The 17,268-nt window shown below is 42.9% G+C and overlaps 1 protein-coding gene across 1 annotated transcript; it reads right to left on the reverse strand.

The window, feature by feature from the left end:
• Positions 1–259: 259 nt before the first annotated feature.
• IER3 (immediate early response 3) lies at positions 260–3,384 on the reverse strand. The gene is made up of 2 exons (XM_081939168.1): positions 3,094–3,384; positions 260–1,633 (listed from the first exon to the last, which is right to left on the reverse strand). The coding sequence occupies exons 1-2, from the start codon at positions 3,301–3,303 to the stop codon at positions 1,283–1,285; spliced, it is 561 nt and encodes a 186-aa protein (XP_081795294.1). The 5' UTR covers positions 3,304–3,384; the 3' UTR covers positions 260–1,282.
• Between the last annotated feature and the right edge of the window lie 13,884 nt (positions 3,385–17,268).

A 17,268-nucleotide genomic window follows, 5' to 3' on the forward strand; every position in this document is an offset into this window, starting at 1 on the left:
GGAGACAGTTTGCTTGGTTCGTGACTCTCTCCAAGCCAGATAAGGTCAGTGACTGTAAATCCTCCCTTGAAAGACTTTGCTGTATGTGAATGAGCAGAAATGACAGTAAATTAATAAAAGGGGGTTTTGTCGGGACCAGGAGTTTGCTTCATGCTCTTGGAAAGCCTAGGTCAGAACACATTCCTGAAAAATGTTCTTAAAGATTTATGACCAATTCAAGACACAGCTTTCAAAAATCCCAGCCAGGCAAAGATTAAAACATCTTTTTTTTTTATTTTTTCTATGATTGTTCACAGAACATACATAATTGAGCCAGTTCATCTGAAATAGTGTTGACATTTAAAGTGCAATTCACAAAAAGTGAGTTACTAAAGTTTTGGAAATGTTAGTACGGCTGCATCAACCCTTACAAACAACTCATTGTTACACAGCAATCAAAGACTAACAAAAAATGTTCTGGCTAACATACAAAGCAGGAATAAAAAAAAATCAGTTGTTTTTACAATAAATAAAAAGGAGCATATTTAACTTTTATGGTGCCAGTTCTCACAAAGCTGAAAAGTCTTGTCCATCAGCTTCAATAACAATTTTTTTTACTTGTCAGTTTTTTTATTTTTTTTCCCTCTGTCACACAACTTTCCCCCCATTATTGAAGTATCACAACACTATTTGCAAAATTCAGATCATAATTCAATATTCATTGAAACCTTGCTCCTTCGCCAAAGTACAAATCATAAAAAGATTCTTGATTTCCAAAATCTAGCCCTCTTCCTAGGAGAGATTTATCACCCACAAAAAACCCCTTAGCATTAATTCTACCTTGCTAGAGAAACATAAAACATAAGAATTCTTTCCAAGTGCGTAGTGCAGCACAAGAGCAGCAATTCCCCACCCTACCTCCCAGTTTCACACATAAATAAAAGTCAGTTTAAATTACACAGATATTATTAATTATTATTATTATTATTAATAAATATTAAATATCCCCTTTCCCCCCTCCTTCAATTGCAGCAACAAGGAATTGTCCCCTTTCCTGTTGCATAATGCCATGTCAGTCAAGTTTTTGTAACGTCAGCCTTGCTTGGCAACCTCCGGGCGGGGATCGCACAGGCTAGGCTCCAAAACCTCCTTGTCTCTTTTTCTGCATCTTTACTTCTGCTTTACAAAGAGATTTTTTTTCTTAAAGGCCTACGATCAGCATGGTAGTCCCTCCGTCCGACTTCCCAGTTTAGACTCTGGTTCCGTTTCTCCCTCCGGTGAGATGAGGGAGGTCGTTCGATCTTCAGAAAGCAGCTGGATTCTGCTGCAAAAAATGGGTAATGTCAACAGCGGATTCGGAAGATCTCTCCTCTCCCCAGGGCCACTCAGAAACATTGGCCACTGTGACGATTTCCAAGGAGGATGTTGTTGATACAATGGCTTGCTCTGTGATTATGGGCTGTTCGGAAGGGACAGGCGGGACCTGAGACTCCCAGCCCTGCAGAGAGCAGCTAGATGTGTTGTCTTCCAGAGTGGCTCCAGCCAGGAGGAGGTCATCTTCTGCATTATAGATTTGGAAGAAGACAACGGCGAGGAGGATGAAGAGGAGGGTCTTGACATAGCTACGCTCCTGCGTGGGATAGTAACGCTTTACCTGGGAAAGAGAAGAACCAAGAGAGGGAATTAGTGACACAGCTCCCTAGGATGATCCCTGCCTTTAGTTCAATACCTTTGCAACCAAATGATGTAGGGTCTCCTGTTTGGGTGTGTGTTGCAGGGGGGTTGGACTAGATGACCTACAAGGTCCCTTCTAATTCTGTTATTCTGTACTGAAATAATGCCCTTTTCCTTGCCATGTACTGGGGCATAGGGACACAACCCTGCACTTCCAAGAATGATTCTAAAATTTGCATAATTTGCAAAAAACAATGCACCATGTCCTTGCTGGCTAGGGAATTCTGGGAATGGAAGGCCACAGATCTTAAATTTGCCAAGTTCAAAAAAAAAAAAAAACAGCATTAGAAGGGCCTTTGCTTGCTGTCCCCTGCTGGTATTAATCAGGGATGATGCTGTCCCATAAAGCAGACAATTGGCCTCCAGAAATTATGAAGGATCCAACCTGAGAAGTTTTTAATAGAAGAAATTGGATAACCATATGCCAAAATGGTATACGCTTTCCTGCCTGAACAGGGGGTTGGACTAGAGGACCTCCAAGGTCCCTTCCAACTCTGCTATTGTAGATTGAAGATAGCTACTCAGAGCAGTATTTTTCATCCATGGTGGATTTAAGAGATGTGGACTTCAATTCCCAGAATTCCCAAGCCAGAATTCTGGGAGTTGGAAGCCCACACCTCTTAAAGCTGCCGAGGTGAGAAACACGGAGTTAGAGACACCCCCCCCTAAGCCTTGCACAATTCCTGGAAAATAATCCCTAACTAATATGTTAGGCTGCTCATATGGAAGCAGCACACCTGAATTTGCAGGGTGCTAAGACCTAGAATGCTTTCCTCCACTGCTCCAATCCCCCTCCTTGTCAGCCCAGCATAAGAAGCAATGGGTGGAAACTAACCAAGGAGAGAAGCAACCTAGAACTAAGGAGAAACTTCCTGACAGTTAGAACAATTAATCAGTGGAACATCTTGCCTCCAGAAGTTGTGAATGCTCCAACACTGGAAGTCTTTAAGAAGATGTTGGATAGCCATTTGTCTGAAATGGTGTAGGGTTTCCTGCCTGAGCAGGGGGTTGGACTAGAAGATCTCCAAGGTTCCTTCCAACTCTGCCATTCTGTTATTCTTGGACCAGAGGACGTGGGGACTTCAACCCCCAGAGTTCCCCAGCCAGCAAACATCTTAAAGAAAAGTCTTGGATCAATCAATCAAAATAGAGCTGGAAGGGACCTTGGAGGTCTTCTAGTCCAACCCCCTGCTCAAGCAGGAGCCCCAATACCATTTCAAACAAATGGCTGTTCAATCTCTTCTTAAAAAGCTCCCGTGACGGAGCACCCACAACTTCTGACAGCAAGCTGTTGCGCTGGTTAATTGTTCTCACTGTAAGTAAGTTTCTAGCCAAACCCCAGTTATTCTCCCGCTGCAGACCGTCCCCCACTGGACTTACCACTGGAGGGTAGAGGACTTTCCTGGAACGCTTCTTGGGCTTGCTGGTTTTGGCGTAGCTCCGGTGAGCGGTAGGACTCTTCTCGTCCTCCGGCAGAAGATCAAACGTGAAGTATTGGGGCCCGGTAGGCGCGGCCCTGGCGGAGAGTTGGGGCATGCTGAGCGGTGACATGCTGAACGGCGGCAAGGTCTGCTTGCAGGCGTAGCACATAGTCGTCCGGCAGAGGAGAAAGCGAGAAGCAGTTGAAAGCGCTCAGACTGAAGAGCCGTTCGGCCGGATCCGAATTTATGAACGGCAGAGGCCACGCCTCCCGCGCCACCCCATTGGCTAAGCAGTGGTTAGCAGGGAGACAGCTCAGACGGGAAACTCCGAACTTTTAAGAGTTTTAATTCCTTCAGGTGTAGGAATGTCACGCATAAGCAAGCCCGCGAGGGGGAGGGGGTGTGTGGAGGGGGAAGGGAAGGAGATTGGTGCCAGCGAAAGCGGAGAAAGGGCATTGTTTGCAAAACACGCGTCCCCCACGCCCTTTTCTGTCCTGGTACACCGCGGCCACTAAACAAAACACATACACGCACTGAAAGCTCGGTCCCTTTCCCCAGCTCCAAGGGATTCCCTTGCAATCTTTGCAATCTCTTCCTGCTGCAAAGAGTTTTATTTAAACCCTTTTAAATTATTTTTGTCAAATATATTAATGTATATAATATGTACATTAAATATATTTGTCAAACGTGTACGAGGCAACAGGTAGAAGTATATACCTGCTACTATTGAAGGGTGGGAGAGGGTAGGTTTGAATATACTTGTTTTTAATATGTCTGTTTCAGTGCTCTGGTCAAATACTGTAAACCACTGGGAGTCTGCAAGGAACACGGTGGTCTATCACAGGGGTGTCCAAACTTTTTGCGAGGAGGGCCAGATTTGGTGAGGTGAAAATGTGTGGGGCCGATCATTCAGCCTGACATTCTTTGAACCCTTAACATTAAATGCGAATTAATTACCGTATTTTTCGGAGTATAAGACGCACCAAGATTTTGAAGAGGCAAATTAAAAAAAAAGTTTTTGCACTCTCCCACGAAAATAGGCCTTTTTTTTAAAAGAGCATGAATAGCCTTTAAGAGGCTTCTAGAGTGCTCCTGGGGGGGGGGGCAAAGTTGAGCAAAAAATGGCCCGTTATTTGCTCATTTATGCCCTCCACAGCCCCCAGGAGCACTCTGAAAACCTCCTAAAGGCTATGCACAGCCATTTTGGTGAAGGGGGCAGAGTTTTGGGAGGCAAAAAATGCTGTATTCAGTGTATAAGATGCACCCAGATTTTTAGCCTCTTTTTTGAGGGGAAAAAGATGCATCTTTATACTTCGAAAAATACGGTATTTTATGAAAGACTAAACAAATAACTCCAGTGGGGAGAAGAGGCTGCAGGCCGCTTGAAATTTGAAAAAGGGCCACATTTGGCCCCCGGGCCGCACTTTGGACATGCCTGGTCTATCAGAATAGTAAAGTAAATGATTGGATGAGTGAGTGTCTCAAGGTCGCTTTTTCTGAAAGGCAACTCGATTTTCTTGGGTTCACTCTCCCTCCCCTCCCCTTTGAAAACGTTTCGCTTCTCATCCCAGAAGCTTCTTCAGGTCTTCTTCAGAACTGTTCAGGACAGTTATCCAGAACTGAAGAAGCTTCTGGGATGAGAAGCGAAACGTTTTCCAAGAAAAAACTGAGAATGTCCAGTTGCCTTTTGGAAAAGCACCTTTGGGGCAACCATTTTATTTATTTTACTTTATTTATTTAATTTGTCAAACATGTATGAGATAACCGGTATCAATATAAACATGAACATGAACACAGGAAATGGGTATGAATAAATGGGGACAGTAGGACACAGTAGGACGGTAGGTATGCCCCCTTTACAGACCTCTTAGGAAAGGGGTGAGATCCACGGTAGAAGTTTAAGGTAAAAGTCATAGGGGTTTGGTGATGTAACAACAGAATCAGGTAGAGCATTCCAGGCGTTGACCACTCTGTTGCTGAAGTCGTATTTTTTTCAATCGAGTTTGGAGCGGTTTACCTTGAGTTTGTATCGATTGTTTGCCCAAGTATTATTGGGGTTGAAGCTGAAGTAGTCGCTGACAGGTAGGATGTGGTAGCAGACAATTTTGTGTACTTAGGTCAGACCTTAATTTGAGTAGTTCTAGGTTGTCCAAGGCCAAAATTTCAAGCTTGGTAGCATAAGGGATTCTATTGTGATTTGAATGCGAGAGAGATGGGTAGGCAATCTTTGAACCCCGTGGACAGTCTTCCCCCCGTACAAATAAATTTCAGTCTCTCCCCCTACATAAATTTAATTTTTGTGGCGTGGTGCCCAGCTGCATCCAATGCAACCTTAAGCCATAGCCAGGAGGACTTGCCTTTGCAAAAGTGTCCAAGATCTGCTTTTGCGCTTAGCTGCAGTATAATTAATTTATTTGTAGCCCATCTTTATTCTTTTTTATAAATAACTCAGGGCAGGGAGCATACCCAAATACCCCTTCCTCCTATTTTCCCCCAAAACAACCCTGTGAAGGGTTGGGATAAGGGAGAGTAACTGCCTCAATGTCACCCAGCTGGCTTTCCTGGCTAAGGCAGAACTAGAACTCACACTCTCCTGGTTCCTAGCCCTGGTGCATTACCCATTAGAACAGACTGGCTTTAAAAGAGTTACTCAATTTGGCTGTGGTCTAAAGATTGCAAGGGGGCCAAATTAATGCAAGAATCTCTCTGTTGTTATTTGCAAAGTTGTTTCTGACCCATCGCAATCCCATGGACAATGTTCCTCCAGACCTTCCTGTCCTCTACCATCCCCTGGAATCCATTTAAGCTCATGCCGACTGCTTCAGTGACTATCTATGCAAGTCTTATTGTCATCAGTAACAAGGAGGGGGTCACAAGTAGCTTTTTCATTTATTTTATTTATTTCTCAATGTCAGCTTTCCGAGTAACATACTCATTGAAAGCAGAACTTCGAGACAGATAGATTCCTCAAAGAACATGTTTACTGGATACATCATATTGGCACAGCTGGTGAAAACCGACTGTAACAGTTCCTGCGGTTTTCACCGAATTAAAAGAGCAACAATCCCCCCTCCCAGATGTCACTGGTCACATTATCCAATGAAAGTAGCTGGCAGGCTGCTTGGTCACTCCTCTCCTCCTTCAACATCCACCTGTTATGATGACCTTGGTTCCCACAGGAAAACTTTTTGTTTTGACTAGTAGCCGGGCTATCAACTTTCCCCCCTCCTTTCCCCCTCTCAGGCTTCGTGGCAACTATGAGGCAGTGCAAGATGGCTTCAGCCAGGTTAACTTCAGAATTGACACTCAGATTTAGACACTGCCTATGTCGCTTTTATTTTCCTGGGTTCCAAGATCACCGCAGATGTGGACTGCATCCAAGAAATTAAAAGACACTTGCTCCTGAGGAGGAAAGTTATTGCAAATCTAAGTAGCATACTAAAAAGCAGAGACATCACCCTGCCAACAAAAATGTGTATAGTCAATTTTGACTATGGTTTTCCTGGTTGCAATGTATGGCTGTGAAAGTTGGACCATAAGAAAGGTTGAGCACCCAAAAATTGAGGCCTTTGAACTATGGTGCTGGAGAAGATGCGTGCGAGTCCCTTGGACTGCAAGGTGATCAAAGCGGTCAGTCCTAGAGAAGATCAACCCTGACTGTTTTTAGAAGGCCAGATCCTGAAGATGAAACCTCAAGTACTTTGGCCACCTAATGAGAAGGAAGGACTCACGGGAGAAGAGCCTAATGCTGGGAACTACTGAGGGCAAAAGAAGAAGGGGACGTCAGAGAATGAAGTGGCTGGATGGAGTCACTGAAGCAGTGGGCATGAGCTTAAATGGACTCCAGGGACGATAGAGGACAGGAAGGCCTGGAGGAACGTTGTCCATGGGGTTGCAATGGGTCGGATATGACTTCGCAACTAATCACAACAGCAACAATTTTGCTCAGTGATAACCTTGGAAGTCTGTCGTAACTTTGAATGGTTGCTAAGCCCCCACCACCAACCCGGTCTTAAGTTGAGGGCTACCTGACTGTCATCCGCAGATGTCCTGTTCTCCTTTGCCTTAAAAGAACCTGGAAGCGTCTCTCCATTTTGGCTGCACAAAGAACATTTGCTAATGAGCTGGCACTCTCGTTGATGTCCTTGTTCCCGTTCTGAAGAATATCAGATTCAGAGATACTCTCACACGCTCACTGCTGATCTGCTCTATTTCTAAATGCGTCTTGGTTAATAGGTGGGGAGGACATACTCTACTGTTGTTGTTTTTTAATGTATATTATTACTGCGGAGCAGAACATTCTCTTGCATCGTTCCCTGTTCCACTCCTCTCCTCAATCCTTTCCTCTCCCTCCATCCTTTGTCTTCCAGATTCGGGAAAGAGAGTTTGTTGCTGAAGTTTCTGCCAAAGTTAAATGCACTTTTGCATCCATTTATTTGATTGCAAAGGGATCAAGGTTTATTTTTGGTTGTATATCTTGCTTTCAGGACACCACTCTGGGGCATTGCAGACCAAAACAACTAGACACAAAGACAGTTTTTTTCACCCATGCCATCACTCTGCTAAGCATCTAATTCCCACAGCACTGTCTTACACCTAAGGATATTTACCCATATAGTAGGGATGTATTACTATTAACTTTCTCATCTTTCCTATTTCCTTCTTGTTGTTTGTACGAACAGGTAATCCTCAACTTATGTCCACAATTGAGCCCAAACTTTCTGTTGCTAAGTGAGAAATGTGTTAAGTGAGTTTTGCCCCATTCTATGACTTTTCTTACCACATTTGTTAAGCGAATCACTGCAGTTGAGTAAGACGGTTGTTAAGTGAATCTGGTTTCCCCATTGACTTTGCTTGTCAGAAGGTCACAAAAGGGGATCGCGTGGTCCCCAGGACACTGCAACCATCATAAATGTCAGTCAGTTGCCAAGCATCCAAATGTAAATCACGTGACCAACGGTCATAAGTATGGGATATGGTCACAAGTCACTATTTTTAGTGCCATTGTAACTTTGAATGGTCACCAAGCCAACTGTTGTAGGCCGAGTCCAAGAGCTTATGCACCAGAGACAAATTCCTTGTGTGTCCAATTGCACTTGGCCAATAAAGAATATTTTATTATTCTGTTACATTCATTTGTCCAGAGATATTTCAACCGGCAGAGACATGGTAACAAGGTCAGCCAATGTATAGGCAAGGCAACTGGGTCAGCCAATGGGAACTATTTGGTGACTGAGAGCCATGCCAGGCGGCTCGGAGCCTGGGCGTGGCTTAGCTATGTAGCGCTGAGTCTGTGCAAGAGAACTAATCTAGTCTGCTCTCTGAATTGAAACTGGAAACCAATATCTCCTTTGCCTGTGTTTTGCCTGTAACTGCTACCATGTTGGAGAATCCACTATTGGTATTGTACATTTATTCATGTGTTATTGTGTATATAAAGAAGTTAATGAATCCTGCTGAATCAGTTATCTGTGTGCGCTTTGTGGTTTGATTTTTCTGCAACCAACTCTGACAGTAATACAGCATAATAACAGGATCTTCAAAGTCAGTCAGATTCTGCTATGCCAACAGAATCAAGAAGGGCTTAGTCTGAATTTCTTCTTCATATTTTCCATTTTTCCAAGACTTAATCGCTGTTTCACTTCTCTTACTGGTTCTTCCTTTCTAAGGTCATTTTCACTATTGTTTACAAGGAACTACGTATTTGAATGAATATCTTCTAGTGACGTTTTTGTAGTCTGAGAAAAAAAACAGACCAGTTTGAGGTGTGGGTAGAAGGATTTCTCGTTTGCCCTGAGGAACTCTAGGGGAAAAAATTGACACCCTGTATCTCTTTCCTTGAATTTAGGGGGAGAATTTGCAGCCAAAGTGACTTCCACCGAAGAAAATGACATCAGAGTGATAACAGTGAGAAGCAAGAGAAAGTATAGGGGATACATAATATTTCAATTATTCCCACTTTAATTAAAATAGAGTTGGCTTTGGTTAATCTTGAAAAGCTAAGCAGAATTGGATTCAGTTAGTATTTGGATGGGAGACCACAAGAAGACCTCCTGACTAATGGGAGGAGAAAGAGGAAGGGCATCAGGCATGAAATGCTATCATCTTTGCTACTGGTTTGGAACCAGAAGCACGCAGGTGCAGTGCTTCTGTGCATGCGCAGACCCTTCTGTGCATGCACAGAGCATCCGTGATGATGTCTGGGTGGGTGGGCGGAACCTCCCTCTGCAACCACTACCGGTTTGCCCCGGGTTTGCCCACCTCTGAAGGGCATCCTGTCTTTGAAGGAGAAAAATCACCCCGTCAGGGAAACCTAGGAAGGAGAATCAGATATAGGCAGTCCTTGACGTACGACCACAATTGACCCCCAAAACTTTTGTGGCTAAATAAGACAATTGTTAAGTGAGTTTTGCCCCCATTTTATGGTCTTTCTTGCCACAGTTGTGGCACAGTTGTGTATACTAGAAAATGAATGGTTGCCTGTGAAAACCCTACTATTTATTTTCCAGCCAGGGAGAGGCTGGCTAGCATCTATGTCTGCGTTTCCCTAAGAGCCGGCTTATTGTTTTCCTTTGCTCTCCTCTCTTTTCCTCTTTACTAAGCAGCTGCCTCTAATTAGGGGAGGATGGAATCACTGCAATTCTTACATTAGTAATACGGTTGTTAAGTGAGTCCCGGCTTCCCCACTGATTTTTCTCATCAGAAAGGGGATGACATGACCCCAGGACACCGCAACCGTCATAAATATGAACCCGTTCCCAAGCTCCAAATTTTCATTGTGTGATCTACGGGAATGCGGCAACGGTCGCACGTGTGCAAAAAAAAGGCGTGTGGCAACGGTCGCACGTGTGCAAAAAAAAAAGGCGATAAGCCACGTTTTCCAGTGCTGTTGTAATGTCGAATAGTCACTACACGAATGGTTGTAAACTGAGGACTACCTTAGAGAGAGGGGGAAACTGCCTGTCCATTGCACTGTTTAAGTCTGCCAAAGTTTGATAAGTTTGCTGACAACAATCATTTTACCAAAAGGACCTTGGGACCAGATATAGGTCGGGTGTCACCTTGTGCCCTTCGCCGTTGTTTTTGCGAGATGCAAAATCTCACTGACACACTTGCTCCAAAAGCTTGCAATCCCATTGTAAACATCCTTCCACTCACTAGTGATCTTTGAACTTTGAAGCAGATAAATAGTCCATGCAATCTCCCAAGCAGATGGTCTAAATACAGATGTGGACACTTTAATTCTTCCATTTCCAAACAAAATAGGGACGGGGGGAAGTGGTACTTCAAGCCAAGGTTACATTATGCAATTGCGTGTGACTCACAAATGGGATTTTACCAAGCATCCCAAAAACTGCATTTATCTTCTCATATCTTCCCATCATTTAAAAAAAAATCTATCCCTGCCCCATCACCACAAAAACATTGGTAACAAAAAACTAACAGGGGCATAGTTGTGCAATGTCATTTGACTAATGGCCCTAGGAGCTATCAGTCTGGAAAGTTTCTTTGTGAGTAAAACAGAGCTACCAAATTGGAACGAATCGGCAGCCTGCTTGTTAATTCGTCTTTCCGTTTGCGGCCCTACGTTCTGGTCTGCGTCTTGCAACTTCGGGACAGACAGATCCAAATGGGGGATCCTGCAAACGTGGGCTCCCGTAGCTGAAACTACGCGCCCCACATTCCTCGCCGCTAAGTATGCTGGCTGGGTCCTCCACTTACAACCATTTGTTTAAAGTTCAAAGTTGCAATGGCACTGAAAGAAGTGAGTAATGACTGTTTCTCTCGCCAGGTACATGTATACATCTGAACTAGATAGTGTTCTAGTTCTGTGTCATATATGTGGGTACATGCATAACTTTTATTTATTTATCTGTCTGTCTGTCTGTCTATCATCTATCTATCTATCTATCTATCTATCTATCTATCTATCTATCTACCTACCTACCTACCTACCTACCTACCTACCTACCTACCTATCATCTATCTATCATCTATCTATCTATTTATCTATCTATCTATCTATCTATCTATCTATCTATCTATCTATCATCTATCTATCATCTATCTATCTATCTATCTATCTATCTATCTATCTATCTATCTACCTACCTACCTACCTACCTATCATCTATCTATCTATCTATCTATCTATCTATCTATCTATCTATCTATCTATCTATCTATCTACCTACCTACCTACCTACCTACCTACCTACCTACCTACCTATCATCTATCTATCTATCTATCTATCTATCTATCTATCTATCTATCTATCATCTATCTATCTACCTACCTACCTACCTACCTACCTACCTATCATCCATCCATCCATCCATCCACCCACCCACCCACCTACCTACCTACCTATCTTGTCATGTTTATGCTTATATTAGAGCTGGAGAGCTGTATGCAACACAATTTCATTTTAATGTATGCTGATTAGTGTACATAAAAAGTGACAATAAAGTTGTTCTAAGTCTACGTTTTTCACACTAAGACTGCTTCAACATGGTATTCAATTGCATTATTGCATAATATAAGGAAAGAGGGGTGGAAAAAACCCAAATTTCTAGACCATGCAATGGCAAATAACAGAATAACGGAGTTGGAAGGGACCTTGGAAGTCTTCTACTCCAACCCCCTGCTCAAGCAGGAAACCCTATCACCATTCCCGACAAATGGTCATCCAATCTCTTTTTTAAAAACTCCATAACTTGCCTCCATAACTTCTGGAGGCAAGTTGTTTCACTGATTTATTATTCTCACTGTCAGGAAATTTCCCCTCAGTTCTAAAATGCTTCTCTCCTTGATTAGTTTCCACCCATTGCTTCTTGTTCTACCCTCAGGTGCCTTGGAGAATAGTTTGACTCCCTCTTCTTTGTGGCAACCCCTGAGATATTGGAACACTGCTATCATGTCTCCCCTAGTCCTTCTTTCTCTTAAGCTAAACATACCCAGTTCCTGCAACCGTTCTTCATATGTTTTAGTCTCCAGTCCCCTAATCATCTTTGTTGCTCTTCTCTGCACTCTTTCTAGAGTTTCCACATCTTTTCTACATCATGGTGACCAAAACAGGATGCAGTATTCCAAGTGTGTTTGCAAGTCAAGGATTACCTGTATTAATGAGAAGGAAATATTAATTTGACTAATAAAGAATATGTCTGTGTGTGTTGTGTTTGTGCTGATAAATAAATAAAGGGAGACTAGTATAGGTCTATTTCAAGCTATTTAGCTCTCATCAACTAGCCATACCCTTACTGGGATTTGAACCTGGGATGTGTTACATATTAGGCAGATGTATTAGCCACTAAGCCACAGGCTCTCCTCCTTTATCAGCTAAACCAGGGAAATAGGTATGTATTGACACAATACACACATGTATGTATGTATGTATGTATGTATGTATGTATGTATGTATATTCTATTGGAGTTCAGCAATGGAAAGCAAAACAGAATAGCAGGGCTGAGCATCACGTACGCTTTCTGAATTTACGAGGCTCAATTCAACAGAAGCAACCACAATTCCAGACGCCTTTGCATTGCAAAGACACAACCAGCTATTTCCTGGAATAAAAAGGAGAAGTCCCCAGCCAAGCCACCCACAGGGATCCCGTATGCTTTCTTGAAAGAGGAATGAAATGCTATACGTTGCATGCTTAGTTGCCTATTAAACATTTTGACAATGATTTGAAATGATTTTACTAGTCACACTGGGCACTGCTGACCTTTTAAGAGCAGATGTGATGCATCTAGCCAGGTTCAAAAGAAAATCATGGAAATTCAAGAGAAATTCTATGATTTGTCGAGTACAACAAAGAGTCTCTAAAATAATGGAGATGTCAAGTGGAATTAGCTACCTCTTAATTGTGCTTCCAGACACTTCTCGTGGGCCCCTGGATATGATTTCTGGAGTTTTTAGATATTTTAGTTAAAAATAAATAAATAAGTGAGAAGGTAGTAGATTGCAAAGCAAATATAACACTCACTTTCTGATTCTGCAAAGCCCTGGGAGGAGTCTTACAAAATGAAAATGACAGATGATCCCCAATACTTTGGTCTGGAAAAGTTGTCCATTTAACCACCACCCCTCAAAAAAAAAAAGGAAGGAAGGAAGGAAACAGAAGAAAGAAAGAAGTCCAGACAGTCACTCCTGTTGGCTGCCTGAACAAATATGGTTTTCTTGGCAAGATTTCAGAAGCGGTTTGTCATTGCCACTTTTCTGGCAGTGAGAGTGATTGGTTGAAAGTGCCTAAGATGGGACTAGAGCTTATGGTCTCTCAGTTTCTATCCTCAGATCTTAACCACTAAGCCACTAAAACCAAATTGGCTCACTTTCAAGACAGCTAGTTTCAACAAATTTGGAGACCTCAACTTACATGTTGTGAAGTATAGAATAGGTGCTACTTGGCTCAACAGTAGTAACTGTGAGAGGGATCTTGGAGTCCTAATGGACGATCACTTGAATAGGAGCCAGCAGAGTGCTGCAGCTGCCAAAAAAGCCAATGCAATCCTTGGCAGCATTAACAGAGGGATAGAATCAAAATCACATGAAGTGTTAATACCACTTTATAATGCCTTGGTAAGGCCACACTTGGAATACTGCATTCACTTCTGGTCGCCACGATGTAGAAAAGATGTGGAGACTCTAGAAAGAGTGCAGAGAAGAGCAACAAAGAGGATTAGGGAACTGGAGACTAAAACATATGAAGAACGGTTGCAGGAACTGGGTATGTTTAGCTTAAGAGAAAGAAGGACTAGGGGAGACATAATATCAGTGTTCCAATATCTCAGGAGTTGCCACAAAGAAGAGAGGGTCAAACTATTCTCCAAGGCACCTGAGGGTAGAACAAGAAGCAATGGGTGGAAACTAATCAAGGAGAGATGCAGCTTAGAACTGAGGAGAAATTTCCTGACAGTGAGAATAATAAACCAGTGAAACAACTTGCCTCCAGAAGTTATGGAGGCAAGTTATGGAGTTTTTAAAGAAGAGATTGGATGACCATTTGTCCAAAATGGTTGTAGGCTTTCCTGCTTGAGGAGGGGGTTGGACTAGAAAACCTCCAAGTCTGTTATTCTGTTACTTCCCATTGCAGGGTCTAGAAACTTGTTTTTTTCCTCCTTCCTTATTTTATGCAATAATGCAATTGAGTATTAACGTTGAAATTGTGAAACAGCAGAGTTTAAAGTGCTTTTTTCCAGTGACGATGACAACTACTTGCAGATTTCTTTAATGATAACTACAAGTTGTTAGTGCATACTGAAAAGTTTGGTTTATATATTGCATCAAGTCCTAAGTGGATTGTTTGTGTTTTGCTTAGCATGTTGTGCAAACTCATCCAGTTTGCAGTTTCTAAGCCATGAGCACTTCTGCAGCAGACTGTCTCCACTTCTCAATCCTGTCCAAATTAGTTAAGGGAAGACCATTTGACTTGAAGCTTTGCAAAACAAGAAATAAAATTCTTTGGCACGAGACGTCCAGAGTTAAGAAATGGATCCATATCCCCCGTAAGGGAAGGAGGAAGCAAAGGAAAGCAGGTTGAAATTCTGGGACTGATAAAAACAATAGGATTAGATTCTGCAGTTGTTTTATCATTCTTACAAATGCTTGTTTTGCATCTGTAAGAAAAATAATTTCTCTATCTGAGCTGCGTCCTTGAATCTGTCCAGCTAAGCTTATGAGAGCATGTTTTGTGGCTCCACACAAACTTTTGTGGCTCTACAGAGAAATTCATCATCATGCCTAGAATGAAATTCTGAGTATCATTGTTCCCTTATCAGTAGGATACATTAAAAAAACCTCCCCACCAGCTGAGCACAGATTAACATCAGACCAATAGTCAAGAAGTAAACTAGTCCTTGATTTACAGCAGTTTGTTTAGTGACCATTTACAGTTACAATGGTACTGAAAAAAGTGACTTACTATAGGACCATTTCTCACACTTATGACCATTACAGCAGAGATTTATTTACATTTGGATGCTTGGCATTGTCCTGACCTAGGCTTCCTTAACAAGCATGAAGCAGAGCCTGGCAAAACCCCTTTTATTTACACGTCTGTGAATTCCTGTCATCCACAGTCTGCAAGGCTTAGCAAACAGTCTTTCAGAGGAATGTGTGTCAACACGAACCTTATCTCATTTATCCCAAGCTGCCAAAAACTAGTTCCAAATGCAGGGCAAGGCAAAACGTGGCACAGAATCTCTTAGAATCACAGACTTTTTCTCTCTTGACATGACCGAATGAAGTTATTGTTTCCTGCAAAAGCTCCCTCCCCGTTCATTCCTCTTTTGTTTCCTATGGGGGGGGGGAATCACCTCCAAGGTGTGGCTTAACGCTTGAGTCGACCCTGCTTTCTTCGTTGTTCTTGTCTTTTGACAGCTCTGTGGATGCGCACACTGGGAACAGGCTCCAGCTGTTCCTCTGCCTCACTGCTGTCTAACTCCCTCTCTGCCTCGGATGCAGAGCCCTCGTTTGAGCTTTCCTCAGTCCCCAGGACTGGCCCATGTTCCTCCCCAACCTCATCGCTGTCTGACTCTGTTGTCAGCTCCGCAGGTTGGCAGTGGGCCACAACAGTTTTCTGATGCATATTTATGGTCGTTGCAGTGTCCCGGAATCCCCTTTTGCGACCTTCTGACAAGCAGAGTCAATAAGGAAGCCAGATTCTCTTAACCACCATTTAACTTAACAACGGCAGTGATTCACTTAACAAATCTGGCAGGGAAAGTTGCAAAATGGGGCAAAACTCATTTTCTCATTTAGCAACATAAATTTTGGGCTAAATTATGGTCATACGTCGAGGACTACCCATATACCCCAATCAAGAAACTGCCAAACAAGCCAACAGTAAACAGTCTAGCCAAATAACCTCTAAGACAGGGGTGTCCAAACTTGGGAACTGTAAGACTTGTGGACTTCAACTCCCAGAATTCCCCAGCCAGCCATGCTGGCTGGGGAATTCTGGGAGTTGAAGTCCACAAGTCTTAAAGTTCCCAAGTTTGGACACCCCTGCTCTAAGATCACCCCCATCAACACTGACAGGACGAGACACTAGAATATAAACTGAGAGCAAATCCCACTCCTTCCTAGCACTGGTGGTGTTACCTAATTTGGTAATGAAGCATCTTCAAGAAAACAACCAAGCTCAGAAAGCAAGTTGTAATGTCCCAGGGTCATGTGATCCCCTTTTGCAATCTTTTGGCAAGCAAAGTCGATGGGGAAATCAGATTCACTTAACAACTTATGTTATTAATTTAATAGCTGCAATGATTCACCTAACAAATGTGGCAAGAAAAGTAATAAAATGGGGCAAAACTCACTTCAAAAATTTATCACTTAGCAGTATAAAGTTTGAGCCCAACGATGGGCAAAAAATGCCCAGAAACAGCTCAAAAATGCTTCCAAAGTGGCCCACAAATTCCCCCCAAAATGCCCCCCAAAGTACTGAAAACAGCTGAAAAAGGGCCCGAAAATGGGGGAGGGGGCCAGCCAGTGGTAGGATTAGCCGGTTCGCCAAAAAGGGCAGAATTTTAACAACCGGTTCGCTTGAACCAGTCCAAACCAGCTGAATCCCACCTCTGCCTAAAGGTCATGTCTTGTTCTTAGAATTTGGGTGGGAGGTTGTAAATTCTTAATCCCAGCCTGGGGAAAGCTGTGGCTGAAGGTCTTGTTAGTTTATGAATAGGATGGCCCAACCTTTCTGATTTGATACAAAATCTGTGTTCCTAAAGAGCAGCCTCTTCTGAGTGAGGCTGTTTCACTATGCAGGAAGATTGGGGGGGGGGGGGGGCAGCTTTCTGCCTTTAAGAACATGTTTCTCTTTTTCTCCTTTGGGAAAATATAATATTCTGCCTCTTTTAATATCCTCCCAAATATTTTATTCTCTGGAGGAGGGGCTTCCTACAGCACATTTCGGAAATCCATCCTGTTCTCCTTTATTCAATAAAACAAACCAAAGCTTAGTGCAATGGCTGAATCCAGCCAATATATATCTTACGCTGGAGCTACTGGATATATTATGGCTGGTAATCATAACTCCAAGAGCGCATAGGTTTTAGAGATTTAGGTGCATGCCCTTTCTGTTACTGCTCCAAATGTGAAGTTTTCTACGTGCACAGCCATGCCCTGGGCTC

The sequence above is a fragment of the Natrix helvetica genome (assembly GCF_964273705.1).
Source record: "Natrix helvetica genome assembly, chromosome: 1".
Classification (NCBI taxonomy): domain Eukaryota; kingdom Metazoa; phylum Chordata; class Lepidosauria; order Squamata; family Natricidae; genus Natrix; species Natrix helvetica.